Genomic DNA, 20,305 nt, shown 5'->3' with positions numbered 1-20,305 from the left:
TAGACAAATTTAGACTATGTTATTGAAAATTTTGTAGTAATTGATTAATTGCGTACTTTTTTATAATGGTTTACAAATTAGCTCATAAAATAAAAAAAAAACTGATCAATATCAAGATTAGCCAGTGTGAGAAGAAAAATAGTATCGGAGAAAACTCTAATAAAAAAATGGGTATTTATTCTCATAACTTAAAAGGGATTCAGCTGGATCAGATTATAGCTCAGTAGATTGACAAATACTTTTCGGACTACGAGAGACCTTTGGTGGTTCATGTGGGTGTGGTTTCTGGATGAGTGTGTGGGAATAAGAATGGGAATCGGCTAAGTATTAGAAGAGATGTTATCTCTTAACCGGCGGATCTATACTGATGTCAGGAGTGATACCAGTTTTAGTTGGACACCGACTGTCTCGGAGTCACGGGATGAATTGCCAAAGGTCTAACCTCTCGAGCACCTCGTCCTGGCACAACTTCATTAGGGTATTAGGAATGCAAAACTATCTTAATCACAGGTTTCTCTATCTCTAGATTTTCCTTCTTTTATTTAAAGATATAAAAAAATACAAATAGATATGTATGGACAGAATGAAAGGACATTTGGTACCAAGAAAGGAAAATGTAAATTGACGGACCGCAATATTGAAAATCAGTGGGTTCTAATTACGAAAATCATAAACTTAGAGATTCCAGATGAGGAGGAAGAAATACTTCTTTATGTGTTGTTACTATCAGACGATCATTTTCTTTGTTTTGCGCCGTATGTATTATATTTGAAGTTTCTGGTATTTAAAACCATTCTCCTAGTTGCTCAGCCAGGATTTTTTCTTTCTGTCAAACAAGATGTAGCAGAGTGTACTTATCATTACGAAACACATGGGAGAGATATGACGCTTTTTTTCTTTTAAAATTGTTAACAACTCCATATTTTTACCCATGTGTCTCAATATCTCTGTATTGGTCACTCTGGCTGTCCAACGTTGCTATATCAATTCAGATCTTAATTTCTAAATCACTAATCATTTACTGTGTATCCCAGATACTTGAATCGGTGTACTCTTTTAATCTACTGATAAAATATTTCCAATACTGACATACAGATGTGCATCTTGTATATGTTCTACGACAAGCGGAAAGAAAAAAGATAGAAGCCATTGAAATTTTCCATTGGAGAAGATTATCAATGGATCGACCACAGGACAAATATTTCAATTTTAAATGTGGTACAGGTCATCGAATGGCTCTCCATGAAAGTCGATCTCCAACAATTAAAATACTTTGGACATTGGTTAAGAGAGCAGACACAGAAAACATTATTATTCGATGAAAGGTAGATGGCCGAAGATCACGAGAAAGATCTCTAACAAGATGGATCGACTAAATTATAGGAATATGCAAAAGGCCTATGCATAAGTTAAAATAAATGACCAGGGATCTTTAGAAACGGAAAATACACCACATCACGATGACCAATACACACCCTGCGGGGGTTGAGAACTGAAGAGAGAGACGCTTTTAATATGTCTTAAACACAGGTCGATATGGTTGATGTTCTTGTTACTAATCACAATAAATTAAGTTTTCTTTTCGTGAAAAAATAATAACAATACAAAAAATTAGAAAGTTGAAGATGGACGAGAAAAAGCGATGCCAGAAAAGTGGTCGAAAGTAGTCACAATTTCCATTCTGGATGAAAACCAATATTACAAACAGCTATTAAGGAATTACTCTAAATGCTTTAGTTTCCAACTCGTTGGAAATTTTATTCTAAAATATCAGCTTTTAAACAAGCTTTCCATTCGGTGCATCGAAATGAACTGTAAATGGTCAGAACAAAAATTTTGAACATATTTGTCTCCAATTGTATAACCAACGATGACAACTGCGAAGTAAAAGTTCAGAGACGCATTAGTGTAGCAAAAAATGCGATAAATCGCCTAATTAAAATTTGGAAATACATATCTATGTTCCTAAAAACCAAGATGAGATTGGTGAGTGCACTTGTATTCTCAATATTTAGATACAGGGCAAAAACTTGGACTTTTTGCGCATAATACTGACAAAAAATGTATGCCTTTGAGATGTGGTGTTGAAGAAGAATGCTGCAGCATCCTTGAACAACTCATTGGACAAGCGTTTTCATTCTTAACTAACTTGGTATTAAAAAATGATTGCTCATAACACGTCTGCATTGGATTCTACTGCTCTTTAGTCGCTTGGTTCGCAGTGGTCAGAAGAGAGTGGTCACCAACCAGATGGTCCGACCAAATTAAAAATTCAGAAGGACAGTCATTTTGCGAAATCCCTAGAGAAGCTGAAGACAGAGACCAATGAAGAAAATGTATTAGGAGTATTGAAGGAAGTCAGGATCACGAGATAGTCAGTAAATATCAACATATTAATACTCGACAGAGGAAAACTAATTGGGGGTTTTATAATCTTGGGTAGTGTCCAATAGAGTTTAAATTGTTATTATTAAAGGCAAAATAAAGTACCGCATCATTTTACAATTGGCTAAAATGCACGCAGAAAGTCTCATATGGTATACATATATATTTTTATGTTTAAATCGCTCAATTTCTCACATCAATAAGGTGCATCAGACCACGGATTCTGTTTTTGTTAATGTACAAAAAGAAGGCAAACAAACGCACCTTGTATGTTATTTTACTGACTTATTAAGAATTCCTTGGTAAGAAAGTATTGTAAAAAAACAAGAAATACTGTATTTGTAATATAAAATGTTGCTTGGTAATCTAGAGTGAATTGAAAAAATATTTCATTTGCTGATTGTAAAAAATTATGTACCAATTAATTACTGCATTATATTGTATTTCCATCTCCATTACATTTATTGATACAATAAAAGATTGACTTCCAATTATGTGGTATTATTTCAATATACTTTCCAGTTTTCCTTTATATAAATATGATAACGTTGGATGCATACAGACACTTACAAAGGACTAATGCGACACTCCTGAGATAACTTGTTGGATACATATTTTTATAAGGATCGGTTAAAGAGACCTCAAAACAAATGGGTCAGTATTAGTAGCTGAATATTTCGAAAGAATTAGTTTGTATGTCATACGTGAAATAAAAAGTTATATTGGACACGTCATTGAAACTCATGGCCTTGGGAAGCTTTCTATTCAAGAAAAGGAAACAGATAAAAGCAACAACGTTGCCTTTATTGGCGTTCCATAGTCAAAATAAGTAATAATCTCACACGAAGTAGAAAAATGGAAACCACTTAATTCATAATATATTGAACCAGATTAAACTGACCAGATTAAAAAAGGAAGATTTTTTAATAAGATTGAAAAGCTGAGATATTAGAAGTGAACAATTTGTATGTTAGAAAGTAAACTAAGTCACTTGCTATTTCTCAAAAAGTCGTGACATTTTATTGTGGCGAAACATCCCTCCAAGCTCGATCATGGTCGCCAAGTCTGTAAGGTGGGCTCAACTATCGAGATGGGCTCGACCAGAGATATAATGCGATACCTAGGTTTAATTATTCTTTTCTCGTTATACGCGATTCTGTCGGGGTGTCCATCCATTCTCTAGCTCCTAGTGGGATAAAAATGGACCACTAACGAAGACACAAAGCTAACAAGGACGATGTACATCGCAACCTGAATCATCCGGAAACTATGCAAACTCAATCAAAATTGAAGCAACCCAAAAGATATTTGACATTAGACACTCAATCTTATTTAAAAACCCCAAAGAAAGATCGTATTGTGAAAAGTTCTACGAACTTCAACGACCCATTTATCAACAATCTACAAAATACTTGACACAGTGAATGAGAATTTGTTTTAGTAAAAGTAAGTTAATAAATTTTAGTAAGTAGTATTCGTCAGTATTGGTTTTAAAGTTATTCATGTAAGAGCTAAACTACAAGGAAATTTTTTACGCTACTTTAAGGAAGATATATCAATTAACGAAACACTAGTAAATAATCTAAGATGTGCATACGATACAACAGTCCTTGCAGACAGCAAGCAAGGGCTGCAAATTTTGGTTGATTGCAATACGCAGTACTGCGAGAGGTATGGATTGGTTCCAAATACAAAAAAATTCAAAAATCATGATTGTCACTAAGAACCAGATTAAAGACGAAACAATCTATGTTAAAGGAAAAGCTTAGAGCAAGTATCCAAATACAATTACTTCGGACGTGAGCTAAATGAACAATGAAACTACGCATTTAGATGAACAGAAGCGCTTTCAATATGATGAAAGTAGTATGATGCAATGGAAAACTAGAGTATTGAGATGGTAAATATTCTCTGCCTTTTTATATCAAGTTGGAGGCTGGATAATTACAAACGCCATTGAATGAAAAAGATTTGCCAGCTTTGAGATGTGGTGTTATCGAAGAATGTGGAAAATATCGTGGACACAATACGTAATAAACATGGAAACCTTAAAACAGGTAAAAAAAAGAAAAAGATATACTCACCACTATGAAGAATAAGCGAACTAGGGAGACGACGTATGTCGTGGTTAAAAAAATTTAAGCAGTGAAGTGGAAAAAGAACACTAGAACTATTCAAAACTGCTGCAGACAGAATAAAATGGGCCGTGTAGACCGCCAATGCCCGTAAAGGATGACGCACACAAAGAAGAATTAACGTATATTGAATAAGGTGCAAAAAAATATTTACAAAATACAACTAAGGTTACGTTAGGAAAATATCAAGCAAAGAAAAACGTTTTTTTTTTTAAGTAACACTTTTTACTTCAACATATTAGACAATTCAAAGAATCACTTAAAACCACCATAATCTTAGAATCATTTTATGAACAACATATAATGGAAAAAATAGTCAGCAGCATTAGACAACTAGTAATAAAAATTATAAAGATATTATAGGCACTAGTAACACAAGATACCTTAAAAATTTAAAATAGAAGCGATAGAGGCCATGGAGAGAGACCTTTACTTCTAGGGTACAATAAATGAGAGTCACTTAGCCGTAAGATCCAGTCACTCATTATAATCTTAATAGATTCGCGAATTCGTTCGAGTATTGAAGTTTCTGGATGCGTGGAACTGGAACCAACTACACTCTAGGCTTCAACCCACTTAGCTACCAAGTCGACCTTAAAAAGATCCCCTTCCAGGTAGTTTACTAAAAATATGGTAGGGTTTTTACAGATTGAATAATCATTTCTCAAAAATTACCAAGAGCAATTTAAAAACGAGTATATATAAAATAATTTGTTTTTCACAAGAAAAATGTTATCGAAGAAATAGCTTAATATATTTACAAATTTATGGTAAAAATGGTGCGTAGTTTACCAAAGAAAAGTCATTGCTAAAGACTTTGAGTAAAAATTTTTGTCGGTATAATACTTGGAACTGTACAACGGAATCTTTGTTTCCAAAAGATAAATTTGAAATGGCAGTTTATTGAAAATACTGACAGTAAAGTATCAGTAAAAATATAAATATTTTTACTACAAGTCAAATTTACAGTAAGTACTACTTTAATTGTCAATTTTTTTACTTTACATCGAGATGCCAGAAGAGTCGCTCTTATATTATTTTCAATGCGCAAATGGCTCGAAAAATAGACGTTAAAAATAATATAAGAAATGAACTTCCCGTTCTCCATTAACTTCTCAATATATATCCAAAAATTCAATAAATATTTACAAACTAAAATCACGAAAACTTAGATTTCAACACTTCTGCGTAGCGGCCAAGTACATATAATATTGTGCTAAAGATAAAAGATACACCATGTTACTATTTGTACCTTTTTCGTAGTGAATTTGCCGTTCCTGTTGACGTGCGTTGTCTGCTGCGACTTTGAGGAGACCCTGGATGTTCCTCAAGAGCGTTTCCGTCGAGGAAATGCTTGGATCTGTAGTTGGACCATTTGCGGAAGCAACTGCACTGGCTAAAGTTGAGTAATTTAGAGCTGTTTGCTGATGGTCGCTGCCAGGGGCAGCTGGAAGAGGCAGATCACCCTCATCCATATCTGTAAAATAAAACATTTGATTATTATTGGACTAAATTAATATTCGTGATCAGTATTTAGAATTTCCTTTAATTGAAAAGAAAAGTAATGGGTACATCCTAAAATAATATTCATGATTTTATGACTAGTTTTACTAATTACAGTACTCAATAAAGTGGAAAATATGGAAAGTAAAGCTTAAAAAGAAACAAACATTGGAAAATGGTATCGTCTTTAAAAAGAAGAAATATCGAATATTTAAGCCAACTATAAGGAAATGAAAATACATACGAGTTTATAACATAACGCAAGGCAATTTAATGCGCATGTCCCGACAGAGAAAAAAGAATATGAAATTAAAAAAGTGTTTTATGATCAATTAGAGTTCGCATACCAGGCATACCCTAAAAATGATAAAAATTATCTATTGAAACCTAAACGCAATTGCTGATTGCTGATGCATATTTACTGAAGCAACATGGAAACAGAACCTGATAAGCAGAAGAGAAATATAAGCAACTGCAGAAAGAAAAGAGAAAATGTGAATTAATAACTTCAAGAACTACCGAGAACAACAATGTTTAGAGATAAGGTGGGTAATTTATTGACAGAACAACAAAAACTATAAAGAAAATGAATAGAACATTTTAAGAAAACTCTTAAGGAAGATAGTAGGAAGGCGAACCCTGATATATACCTACCATTAGACCAAGCAGACAACAGAGAAAAGCGTTCTCTAACAATATCCGAAAGTAGAAAAGCAAAAGACAAATTAAAGAACAATAAATCACCAAGATCGGATCAAATAGCATCGGAGCTACTAAAGGAAAGAGGAGACGCATTGCTAAAAACAATACATGACTTGATAATAAACATATGGTTAGATAAAAAGTTACCAGTGGAGTTATATAGCGATATTATTGGACCATTAAAAAAATTATAATAGATACCTAGACACGATGCTTATCATAATCGAGGACGTTCTCCAACAAGGTAGTTAGACGACATCAAACGCATTCTGCAAAACTGGATTCAGGCTGCTTAAGATCGGATGCAATGGAATTATTTACGGAAGACCTGTGTTCAGCGGTGTACTCTAAATGGCTAATGATGATGATGATGTCATAAAAAAGGAGACAAGTAAAATACCTTAGAATCACGCTATTGAACTCAGCATACAAAATATTGTTCCAACTTCACTTATGAAAGGCTTGGACAATACGCTAAAAAAATAGTTGACAAATACCAATGTGGCTTCTGCAGACAGAAGTTTGGGCCCTTGAACCTTGTGGATTCCTAGTTATGCCTTATATTAACGTTGCGATTGAAGTGAAAAGGTGCTATAAGAATATTATAACAGTGATGATGATACAAAGCAAACTCAAAGAAAATGAATTCCAGGCCGTCAATAACATAAATACAAAATTTGATGAATATTTTCGTTACGTCACAAATGGGTTCTTCAGATAAACAGTAAATAACGTAAATTTAGCCTTGATGATTTTCAATCACCAAGTGTAACCTCATAGACTTTTCCGCCCTGAGAACTGAAAGATCTCTCGTCTATAACCTTATCTATGTTTAGTACAACAGATGTTTCTAAGAAGGTATATTACCCGTTTAAGAGAGTAATTTGGCAAGTTTCTAAAAATACCTGTTCCAGATTTCTTTTACCTCGTTGCTTAATTTATAGAGATAATATCTGAGTAAGCAGTATTGACTAAGAACAACTGTAATTACTCCAGAAGCTCCAAGAGTATTTACGTTGTTAAAGGTTCTACAATGGACCATTCTCCAATGGTTCTACAATTTGCTTTCCCATCTAATGTTTTTTAACCAAAGTATTGAATTTAGTTTTGTTTTTGGATTGAATACACAGAATAGAATGCTTCCTACTCCTAGATAAGTGAATTCCTGACATCTTTTTATTTTTGCCTTCTATTTCGAGGTTATGTGCTGATTCTTTAACACATATATATTCATATTTTTGAAAACTTATTTTTAAACTCCATTTCAAATATTGCTCGAGTAGTTGACTCATCATGAGTGAGATATCTTCCCCATCGTTAGCTATAGCTACTTGAAAATCTGCAAATAGTAAACTGGATACAGCCTATTGCTCCATATGTGTATCCATTCTGTAGCACTTCCTGCGCCAGGTATCTAGTGCCTCCTAAATGTATATTTTAAATAAATTTGGAGACAATTTATTCACATATTATTCAGATTTTTGAAAACTTATTTTCAAACTCCACTTGGAATATTACTCCAGTAGTTTACTCATCATAAGTAGGATATCTTCCTCATCGTTAGCTGTAACTACTTGAAAATCTGCAAATCGTAAACTGGACAGAGTCTATTGCTCCATCTCTGTATCCATTCTGTAGCACTTCCTGCGCCAGGTGTATAGTACCTCCTACACGTATATTTTAAATAAATTTGGAGATAAATAGCAAACCTGTCTCAATTCTTTCTTCTTCTTCTTAAGGTGCCATGCATTTCTGCGTAGGCGTCCACCGTACATCGTCTTGTCAGGTGAGATGTTAAATATTCTGGATCTCAATTCTTTATTCACTTTAAAAAATTCTGATGTCCTGGTACCCACTTTTACCACTGCTGTTATTTTTAAAGATATTATAAGTAGCTTTGACATATACTTGATTTAAGTTACTATTTCTTAAAACTCCAAACAGTTTTATTAGGAGCACGTTATCATAAGCTTCTTTAATTTATTCCAGGTATTTTTCCATTCTTACTTTAAGTACATGTCCATGTAGTCTTTCTATCGAACTTGTTACACTAATCTAACGGTAATTCTGGCAACGCTTTTTGTTACACTTTTTATATATCGAGCTTATATGTGCTAAATTCCACTCGTTAGGTATTTCTTCTCTTGACAGATATTTATTAAACAGTTTAGCTATTATAATGACAAGCATGGCTGAACCATATTTTACAAGAAATATTTCCGCATGATCTAAGGCTTTTTTAATTTCATTTACTGTAATTTCCTCTACTGTTTTATTTTCCGTTGCGAACTGTTGTTCCCCCTCTGTATTTTCCGTCAATAAACTCTCATAATGCGCTTTCCAATCTTAGAGATTTATTATTTGTACATTTCCTTTCTCGGTTGCGTCTCTTCTTAAATTTTTGATAATTTTCCAGACCTCTGCAATTTTGGTACCGCCCATCTGTGTATCTAGCTGTGTGATAAGATATAAAAAAAAGTTAGCCAAAATAAGCAAAAGAAAGCAACTTTAGACATAACGTTCACATTTTGTTACATCATTCTTGATCTAAAACAAAAATAAACTTATAAAGTTACAATACTCAACGTTGAACAATTGTTTGTAAAATTATTATTTTTAAAAGCCCCTGAGTAACATTCTATACAAAATAATTACCAGACTATGACTAATGAAATTCTAATGTTACGGCAATCATCATTCCAATACGATCCTCGACAATATATATCCAAATCATTTCTTTTCTATCAAAAAGGGAGGGTATTTAAGTACGCAGCAATAAATTAAAACCAAAGATGTTTTTCTCAAAGTGTCAGAGCGAGAATTATTAATGATCTGTGAAGTGTATCTGACCCCGCAGAACATTAGTCTCCTACAAATTAAAAGAGATTTTCTAATCAATCCGTTCAAAGTTGAAATCAATGATTTTGTTTCGAAGCGACGGATATGAATTGCTGAAATAAGATAGCAGAAAACTAGAATTTTCCTATTAAGATAATTGCGTAGAGGTTCATTATAACAATGACGGTATGAGTACCATATGTGAAAAGTTAGGATTACAAGGCCGTATCTAATTTATTGAAAAATGTCATGATTGCTATATAAAGATGGCAGTTATTTTTTCTTCAATATAAACATAAAAATATATATAATGGGAAAAAAATAAAGTATTCATTAAGAAAAAATGCAACTTTTACAAAATATGATAAAGCCCAAGAAGATATAAAAAAAATGTATTATGACATATATTTGACCAAATGGAGAAAGATGCGCAAGAACTTATTGAGAATTTTAAAATGTATGAATAATACTGCTAATTTTAAATACCATTAGTAATTATGCGTAATAGTATACTGAAGAATTAAGTACAATCTTAAATAGAGATATATATCAAAAGACTTATCATGATCACTAATAAATTACAAGTAAAATTTAGTAGTAAAAAAGAGAAAAAACGAGAACGAAAGAACATAATAATGAGGATACTAGTATCCGACATTCCGACATCTAGGTCGCGTCTCTTCGGGATCGTGTAACGAACTACTTTCCGTACGATTTTGACCAGACGTTCATCGTTTGGTTCGTCGCCTTCTTCAGAGGTTCGTATTCGATGGCTCTGTGAAGTTTGACTAGCTGTTATCTAAAGAACATTGACGAAGGTATCTACAGAAATTTTTCTTTCTTAGTTGTGCTTTGTAGACTTTGTAGACTTTGTAGATTTGGGCATCTCCGTAATGTTTGTCTAGTCGAGTTAATAAGATCTGGTAACATTTTTCTTGACCCTTAGGAATCGATCTTACTTTGGTCCACTGATTCGCTGTAACAATAGCTTTAAAGGTGTATGAACCAAGAATACTTCCCATAAAATGGTGGCAATTTGAATCTCATATGATGTGTCATTTCGTCTCTCGGTGATTCTTCTTTCACTAGATTTCTTTCTTTCATTAAAACTGCGTCTTCTGCTGACTGAAACTGAAACGTCTCTGGGTCATCTCCATTTCTGTTGAGAACATCCTTCGGTCCTTCTTGGACCCGCTGCAGTCTTCATCTCGTTCTTCTAGTTGTTCACGTAATTGTTTTACTTACAATCCTACAGGCATCTTTGGTTAGGCATACACGTTTTTTTTTAAATGTTCTTTTTACAAAAATTACAGATATTCTCGGCAAACAATACTTTCAAAAGTTCTAAAGTCTTTACAAAAGTGACTGTTTAATTTATTTTTGAATTAATAAATTAGCTCACACAGTAATACTACTGTAACGTGTTTAAATACATAAAAACGGTTATAATTTATATATAACTAAATCACCAAAGTGAAGATACCGGAGGCACGAGAAGACTACGTGAGAATCAGGAATAGAGTAAACCAATAAATAGATAATATCAAAAAAGAACACTGGGAGAAATTTACCAAAAATATGGAATACGACCTCTATGGATCCCAAAAAAAGGTGTGGAAGATGATAAAGAGACAAAAAACAGAAATAAATGAATTTGTACTCATAGATAACATCACGGAGGAACAATAGACTGAGCATTTCACGAAATTATATGGAGAAGAAGAAGAAGAGAACAGAGAAAGAATAATTAACGAAACTCACGATAGAGTACTAATATCACAAGAAGAGCTACAAGAACGAATACAAAAATTAAAAAACAAAAAAGCACCTGGTCCTGATAAGATAAACAATGAACCGCTAAAATATGGAGGAACAACACTACGCAAATGGCTCCTAAAATTATTCGTCGATATAATAAATACCGGAGTAGTACCAGCGGAATGGAAGGAAAGTCTCCTGCTACCGATACTTAAAAAGGGAGACTCGAGAAATCGTGAAAATTATAGAGGCATTAGTCTGATGAATAGTACATTAAAATTGTTAACGGCAGTCATAAAAGATAAAATTGAGGAAGAAGCGAACATGACAGATGAACAACAAGGCTTCCGAAAGAACCGCAGCACAATAGACGCAATTTTTATTATCAGACAAATAATAGAGAAGTCTATTGAATATGGAAACCAGCATATATATGCTTTGTAGATTTAAAAAGTGCTTTTGACGGTGTGAAGCGAAATGACATCTTAAATTTATTACAAGCTAAACAAATAGACCATCAGATAATAAGGACAATTAATGAAATTAACAAGAACAACAAGACCAGAGTTAGAATGCCAACAGGGGAAACATAATGAATAGAACTAAAAGGAGGAATCCGCCAAGGAGACTCGCTCAGCCCATTGTTATTCAATATCGTGATGAATTAAATAATTCACGAAGTAAGAAAACGACACGGATACCACATGGGAGCGCATAAAATCACGATACTTTGCTATGCCGAAGATGACCTACAAAGGCAGCTCCACACCTTCAATATCACAGCAAACAAGCTTAATATGAGAATATCAGTAGAAAAAACTAAACGTATAGTGATCAGTAAAGAGCCGCGTAGATGCAAACTAAAAATAGACGGCAAAATTGTAGAACAAGTAATGAAATTCAATTACCTAGGAGTAGAGATCACTAATGACAGGGATATAAGAACAGAGACCACAAGGCAAGCATCAAAAGCGGCAAGAGTAAGTGGTTCGAGATACCATATGAAGAAACAAAATGAAAGAGAAAACCACGGAAAGCAAAATGAAAGTATACAAGACAACAGTAAGACCAATCCTAACATATGCAGCGGAGACAAGGACCGATACAAGAAAGACGAAACAACAAATCAACAATATCGAAATGAAAGTATTAAGATCAATAGCGAGCATATCATTAAGAGACAGACAAACCAACAGAAGTATACGCGAACAATGCAAAATTCAAAATATTAACAGGTGGATAAAAACAAGAAAAAAAAACTGGAACGAACATGTAAACCGAATGGGACCAGATAGATTAGCGAACATCTGTAAAAATAACAAGCCGTATAGCAGAAGACCCGTTGGAAGGCCGCCAAAAAGGTGGAAAGATAATGTACAGTCAACAACGACTGAAACAGAATAAGAGGCAGACAAACAGGAGTAATCCTAGTCGCGCGAAGAAGAAGAAGAAGAAGATGCAACAGTTGTATGAGCAAGTGCCAGAGTCAAATAATGTCTCTCCCGATGTAAGAAAAAGCTAAATTAAATGAATTTAATAAAGCAAAAATACAGTCAAATAAGGCGAAGGAAAGAAGTATAAATCGCTTCAGAGTTAATATCGATATATCTAAAAACAACAAAAAAAAATAAATAAGGAAAAAAGTAAATAAAGAAAATAAGAAGGAAACAGAAAAAGAAATAGAATAAGGGCAAATTATGAAAAAACATTAAAAGATTAGCTATGGCAGTTTTATGTACAGTTTGACTAGAAATGCCAATACAATTATAAAGCCCGTTTTTCTATTTTTACTTAAATGAGGCACAATTTATACACGTTATAATAAAATAAAAATAGTCAATTAGGTATTGGTAAATATCATCTTATACTATTATTACGGCAGTGTAAGTGATACCTAATATTTCTTTATCCAAATAAAAACCTATAACTATTTTTAATAGTCTGACACTCATAGGTTTATATTCATAAAAGTAGTAATTAATCAAGAATGGTACAAACGTAAAGACCATTATCTCTACCCGGGGGAGCCAATATACATAAATGTACGGCCTTAGCAATCTCAAAATCAAAGTAAGTCATCACAAGAGCATGTCAGCGAGCCATCTATCTCTTTGGTGTGGCCTTTGAGCCACATTAACATTCTCTTATTCATTTTTCCCATGAGTTAAACAAACAAATTAACCTCGCGTATATCTTGTTGTTTTCATCGTTAAACATGGACATCTTTGCACGCAGTTATCTAATGAACGTTGACTTACACTAGGGGGATACTTACTGATAATAAATGCAAAACTGATTTGCATCTAAAGTCTAATCAATATAAAGTTTTCCGGTGCACTATGTATTAATCCAGACTTTTAGTTCAACATTAGAGAGTTTATTTACTTTTACATATACGATATTAATTTATTTGGGAAAATAATTTGTTTATTACATTTTCCTTTTCATTATTATTCTTATAGTGTACTAAAATATAGAGTAGTAATTATCAGTGTACCTTCAAATTGCCAATCCTCTGACGCGTTTACTATCTACATGACATAAACTTTGTTCTTCAGAATATACGGTTTGTCACATATGTATTTGGAAGATAAGGAAGATGAAGAAATCAAGAACCATCGATCGCCTGGTGATGATGGACTCGTTATTGAGGCAATAAACGCAGGAGGAGAAAATCTATTACAATCAGTAAGCGAACTGTTTAATAAATGCTTACATGCGGGTACAATTCCAAAAGACTGGAACAATGCAGTGATAGTCTTGTTACACAAAAAAGGCGATATTAGTTAATTAGAAAATTATAGACCCATCAGCCTCTTGACACATATGTACAAACTCTTTATGAAAATCTTAACAAAGAGCCTAACACCTAAACTTGATTTCTATCAGCTCAAGGAACAGGCAGGCTTCAGGGCAGGATATGGCACAAATGACCATTTGCGTACCATAAAGATCTTAATAGAAAAGTGCATCGAGTACTACATACCACTGGTTCTTGCATTTGTCGATTACGAGAAGGCTTTTGATTCTATAGAGTTTGACAGAACAGTACTGGAAGCCATAAATCAAAGCCGAATAGATTACAGGTACACGGCACTAATCAAAAACATTTACGAGAACCCTACATCAAGTGTGCGACTACACGAAGACACAGAAAAATTCAGCTTAGGTCGAGGAATTATATAAGGAGACAATATTTTACCAAAATTGTTCACGGCAGCTCTAGAGTCAATATTTAAGAACAGTCAATGGCAAGATATGGGCATCAATATAGATCGAGAAAGATTAAATCATGTAAGGTTTGCGGATGATATTGTTTTAATTGCAGATAACTTACAGGGTACAGTTTCTATGATACATTCGCTTAAAAGTCTGTCTGAAAGAGCAGGATTAAAGATAAACTTTGAGAAAACTAAACTTATGAGAAATCTCGTAATGAGTAGAAATATAACTATAGACAATAGGCAATAGACAATAAAATAGGCAGAGACAATAAAACACATGAAATACAGAGACTAATAGGCCTGACATGGGCAGCATTTGGCAAATTAAGCCATATTCTAAAAAGTTCAATTCCCATGTGTCTCAAGCGAAAGGTTTATAACCAATGTGTTATCTGTACAAACTTCTGGAGCAGAGACTTTAACACTTACGCAAAAATCTGCGAATAAACTTAGTTACACAACGAGCCATGGAACGTGCAATGCTGAACGTGAGCCTTCAAGACCACATAACAAACCAACAAATCAGGCAAAGATCAGGAGCTCAAGACGTCATCGAAAAAACCACGACTCTTAAGTGGAACTGGGCAGGGCCAGAACACAAGATGGACGTACAAGACGTATTATGGAATGGAGGCCCAGAAACTACAAAAGAAGCCGAGGATGACCACCGACTAGATGGACCGATGATATACAACGTGTAGCAGGAAACTGGCTACAAGAGGCCCAGTGTAGAGAACACTGGAAAGAACTGAGGGAGGCCTATGTCCAGCAGTGGACGATGATGATGACATATGTCTTTGCAAAACAACAAATTTATTTTTCACCTAAAATTATCAACATATTACGTGACATTTTCATTACACATTTTTTTGGATTGGAATTTACAATTAAAACGAAGAAGTACTGCTTGGGTTCTCCGTATATAGAATATTTGTTTTCCATGTTCTATCTCTTTCTTTTTTATTTAGAAATATACAATCCACATCAACCACGCAGGGTTAGTAGTGGGGTAACGTACCCAAAAGTATAATATGTTACAATGTTACATAAAATATGTTAATATTCTTATGATAAGTAACAGATATTGCTACAGCCTCAAGATTAGTACTCAGTGCGATTGGTTTAGCTCCTAAATCAGCTCTTGTAAAAATAGCTACTCCACAACTAGCTTGCTAGGTTATTCTATGTCCCTCTCTTTATTCTACGCAGACAGGTAATATCTCACACTGTTTCTCTATTTAATAAATAATTATGTGACTGTAATTTACCTTAAAGGTCTCTTTTAGCTAACGTTTTCCCAACAGTATTTTTAGTTATTCGTAATGTTTTAGTTATAGTATAAAAGTTTTGACATGTCCAAAGATTCTAAAACATTTCCCTAAATATTGCACTTCTACAGATCTTTATTTTACAAATACTTATTTTTGTGTTAACTAAAAACAATTTCCTGGTCTTGTGCATAACACAACATCAAATACTTTATTCGTATTTCGATCATTGGAATTTCCCAGAAATAGTCAACCCTTTTTCGTTAATCTTAAAACAAATACTTCAGAGCGGAGTCTTATTATCAAAGGGCAATTCGATATAATAACGGAGGTAATTTAACTCGTGCTTCGACAAAACCGTAACAGGATATCCCATTTTGTGATAAAAGTCTATTAAAACGCAAACTAGGAAGGGACAAAGAAAGCAGTCCATTCGAATTACTTCTTTTTAGATGCTAAATTCTCCAAACGTCTCATTTAATATTTTTTTGTATAAAATCTTGTTTGAAATTGTTATTCAGATGCTAAACTATTAGAAAAAAAAAAGTAAAATAAAGCCTTGGAAATAAATGACTTAGTTAGAGATCCAAGTGTATACAATTAGTAGGTACAGCGAAAATAAAACTTATTTGAATGTTTTAAACTGGGTGAGGTACTTTGAAGCAAACAGTTCAAATCGAGATTCCGTCAATTGTAGGATGGCGACCTAATTGGACGTATTTTTCGTTTATTTCAAAAACCACTATTCAATCGTTCTTGAGTCATATTGATATACAAGGTATATGATATATGTGCTGAGTGTGACTCATGTTACATCGGTCAGACTGGGAGATCACTGAGAGGGCGTCTTACGACACACCGCAGTGATATCAATTTATCTAAGCATACTTGTGCTCTTGCCCAACATGCCATTAACACTAAGCATGAAGTAAACTTTAATGAAGTTAAAATTCTTGGCACTGAACGCAATCTCGTTAAAAGACAGATTTTAGAAATGTGTGCAATATTAAAACATCCTAATACTCTTAATAAGAGAACGGACATTAGTAATTTGAGCCAAATTTATCATGCATTAATTTTACAGAATTAGGCTTGATATGTTGTTTACTTAAATTTTGTCCCATTTTGGGGTTTTCTTTATCACTTTTTCTTATAATAAATTTAAATAAAAATAAAAATAAAATATAAATAAATTATTCCTTCTTTAATTAAGATTTATCAACTTACTTCTTATTAATATTTGTTAATATCACTTTTACATAATTAAGTAATTGTTCTTTTTGATGAACTTGTTTGATAAAATTTTAAATTGAATCTGATTCATAGAATCCTTTTCATTACGGTCCTTAATGTTTGAACCTTTGGACTGTGGAAATTTTTATTAATCTTCACCTGTTAGCTGGCTAACTAGTGACGTCTTAATATTATAATATATGATATATTGGATTGACTTCTCTTGCTTTGTTCTTTGTTGACAGATCAATCACTGTAGGGTTAAATGGTGATCTTAACCACCTTTTCCTCTCACTGCTTGGTTTTTTAACGACAAGTTGTCAACCAAATTTATCACATTCTTTGAATATACCGCCTTAATACATAGAGGTTGGTAGCTTGCCTTGCTGTTTATGTCATTGTGACTTCAAGGCCATTTCTACTCACGTTGTTGTGCGTGGGTGTCAAACCTTTAAATTCATTTACCAACGAGCCTCAGTAAGCTAAAGACTGGTAACTTCATTTTATCTTTATTACTATTAATCTTTAATAACTTAAAATGTTACCTAAAGTTAAAATTAAAATATAATTTTTTAAATAAATTTGTTGGAAGTGCAATCTAATGATCTATCTAGTTCTTTACACTTTAAATAAACCTTAATGTTTTTTACTAAGTTTTTATAAAAATTTTTTTATATATACATGTATTTTTATCACATGTTCTTTTGCTGTGCTAATTTTGTCAAATTGCAAACTTTACCTAGTTTCAATTAATTGTTATATACAACGTTAACTCTGAATGTCCAGCTTTGTAAGCTTTTTCATATTTTTAACATCACTGACTGCTACATGTCTTTGTAAGGTAACACACTTTGGTTATAACTTCTCTATGGATGTTTGGTTTCATATTGTTCTTTTTAGATGAACTGATGATGCTTTCTGAGCAGAAAGCGAAACGTCTTCAATAAATAGATGAAGTAGCCATCTTCTTTGTCTTTTATTTCTCCACTTTGACCGAAAAACCCACCACTCTTCGAGTGTACCTTAGTTTATATTGGATTGACGGTCGTACTCCTTTTCTCTATATATATATAAATATATATATATATATATATATATATATATATATATATATATATATATATATATATATATATATATATATATATATATATATATTAATCCCCTAATTGAGTGCTTTCATTTGAGGTATACATTGACTATTTTTATGCTATAATATCTCTAGAATATTTATATTTATTTATATATTATTTAGAACCAAAATTACCTTGATCTTTATCGTCATCATCATCGGGCTCGGATATATTTTCATCGTCTTCATCTTCAACAGCGGATCTGGGAGACCGCGGCGAAGGAGGAACATCAGGACCATCTGCTTCGCTCCCGGAATGGTCATTGTCTCCTAGCGAACCAGCACTACCACCACCGCTCTTTGAAAGGTTTAAAACTGGACTGTGCTCTGTTGGTGATACTGAAAATGGAAAATTTAAGTATTAAAGATTACGTGTGTGAATAATATTATTCAGTTATATAAACACAATACAATCAGAAAAATAAGTATGCTGTTGTTATCGCTAACTTCCATTATTAGGGACAGCAACAGCAAGTAAACGGTATAAACAGATTATGATCTATTTATCACTTGAAACATTTAATTTATAATAACGAATACCGAAAAGGATAGTAATATAATTGAAATCTAAAAAAATTAAGTGAAATATAAAGAGAATATTCCACTTTGTAATTATATTCCTCCTAAAATTAACTCGCAAACACGTCTGTCAGGTCGGTGTCCGTAAGAGGCGGCTAGGAGCATGTGCCAACGACATAAAAAGTTAACTATCACATTCGTGGATTTAATTAATGGTTATAAAAGTAGAATTCGACTCGCTGGACCCGGCTACACAAACCAATCTAGTCGGCAATAAATTACCAAGAGGGTCACAATTAAATACGCATATGCAGAAATTGAAACGAATAACCCGGACTTAGTCTCTGAATAAATCGGAGTGTACGGTCTTTCAGTTCAACGCTTGAAAGCATCAATCTGGATATGTGTGGATGAACCCTTTTGGATTTATTGCCTGTTATTTGGCTCAAAAAAACAAGAGTCTTGCAAATTGCAGGCCGTTAAAGTTGTATAAATTCGGTTTAAAAAGGCTTTTTTAAATGGCCATAACTGAAAGGGAAGTGTTTACTTTTTTACGGTAAAATAAATCAAATAGGAAGACTATAAACGAGTTTATATCTTAAGTTAGTATGTGAAATAAAATACACATTGTTTTTAATTTCTACAAAATGTATTTGTTTCTTGTTATTCTTTGTTTCTGTTCTTTATACCTAACTTTAAAATCACAGTTAAATTTATGGTTTTCTGTAATTGGATAATTGGTATAATAAGAACTTTAAGTTTTCCTGATATAATTTGTGCTGTGCTCAGTGATACGTTTTCTAAAATTTTAAAACGTCTCACCTATATACACTTTTTGACATGTCATGTTTTAGATGCTCTATTGCTGGTGTTAAATCCAGTGGCGAGAATTTCTGGGAAGCGTAATTTCTAATCTAACGAACCACTAGCGTTCCAAAAAATATGTACTATTTACAATAGGTCAAATTGTTGAAGATGGTACAAAATATAAACCATATATTAAAAAATATATGTTCACATCTACAATTTTTGTATATTTGAAACAACACTAATTAGAATATTATTACTCATTGATAACGATTCGTTGATAAAACCGTTGTTATTTATATAGTCCAGTCCTCAGAGATTTGACCCCGCAACGTTTACTTGTTTAACATCTATTCAAAACTGACTTCATTTTCTTCAAAATACAAAAATTGCGTACGAAAGCTGTACTCTTCGCCTTTAAAACGCATTTTGATTTGGCTGTTGGACACTCTGATCAAAAGATATTCAATTTTGCTAAAAGTGCTAAAAAATATTTTTTTCAAAATCATCTCACCTTCATTATACTATCTACAATTTTTATTTGAAACATTTTTTCTACGGTGTATAGATTCTTGTTAAATCAATTTTTCCGTTTCCCGCCTACGAGGGGGCATTTTAGGGGGAAGCCAGGGATTAAAATTGGTAAAGTTTTTTGCATATTTCTTAGGTCTCAAGATTGATATTCTCAGCAATTTCATTCCTGACGACTGGAGTAATAGTATTATTACTAAAATATCTTATTTAGTAGTACCGTTGATTGAATTTAAATCAACGGTAGTACATACAGGAAACATTTGTGAG

At 33.1% G+C, this 20,305-nt stretch overlaps 1 protein-coding gene across 2 annotated transcripts in view; it reads right to left on the bottom strand.

Moving 5' to 3' along the window:
* Positions 1-1,305: 1,305 nt before the first annotated feature.
* dac (dachshund family transcription factor) overlaps positions 1,306-20,305 on the bottom strand; it is a 442,638-nt gene continuing 423,638 nt past the window's right edge. For both annotated transcript variants that reach the window (XM_072540865.1, XM_072540866.1), the window contains exons 6-7: positions 18,314-18,517; positions 1,306-5,997 (exon numbers count right to left, since the gene is read on the bottom strand). In XM_072540865.1, the coding sequence (XP_072396966.1) occupies positions 5,696-5,997; positions 18,314-18,517 (506 nt within the window). In that variant the 3' untranslated portion in view covers positions 1,306-5,695. The remainder of the gene's footprint in view (positions 5,998-18,313; positions 18,518-20,305) is intronic.

This window comes from Diabrotica undecimpunctata, chromosome 8 (genome assembly GCF_040954645.1).
Source record: "Diabrotica undecimpunctata isolate CICGRU chromosome 8, icDiaUnde3, whole genome shotgun sequence".
Classification (NCBI taxonomy): domain Eukaryota; kingdom Metazoa; phylum Arthropoda; class Insecta; order Coleoptera; family Chrysomelidae; genus Diabrotica; species Diabrotica undecimpunctata.
This window is presented reverse-complemented; position numbering and strand designations above follow the sequence as displayed.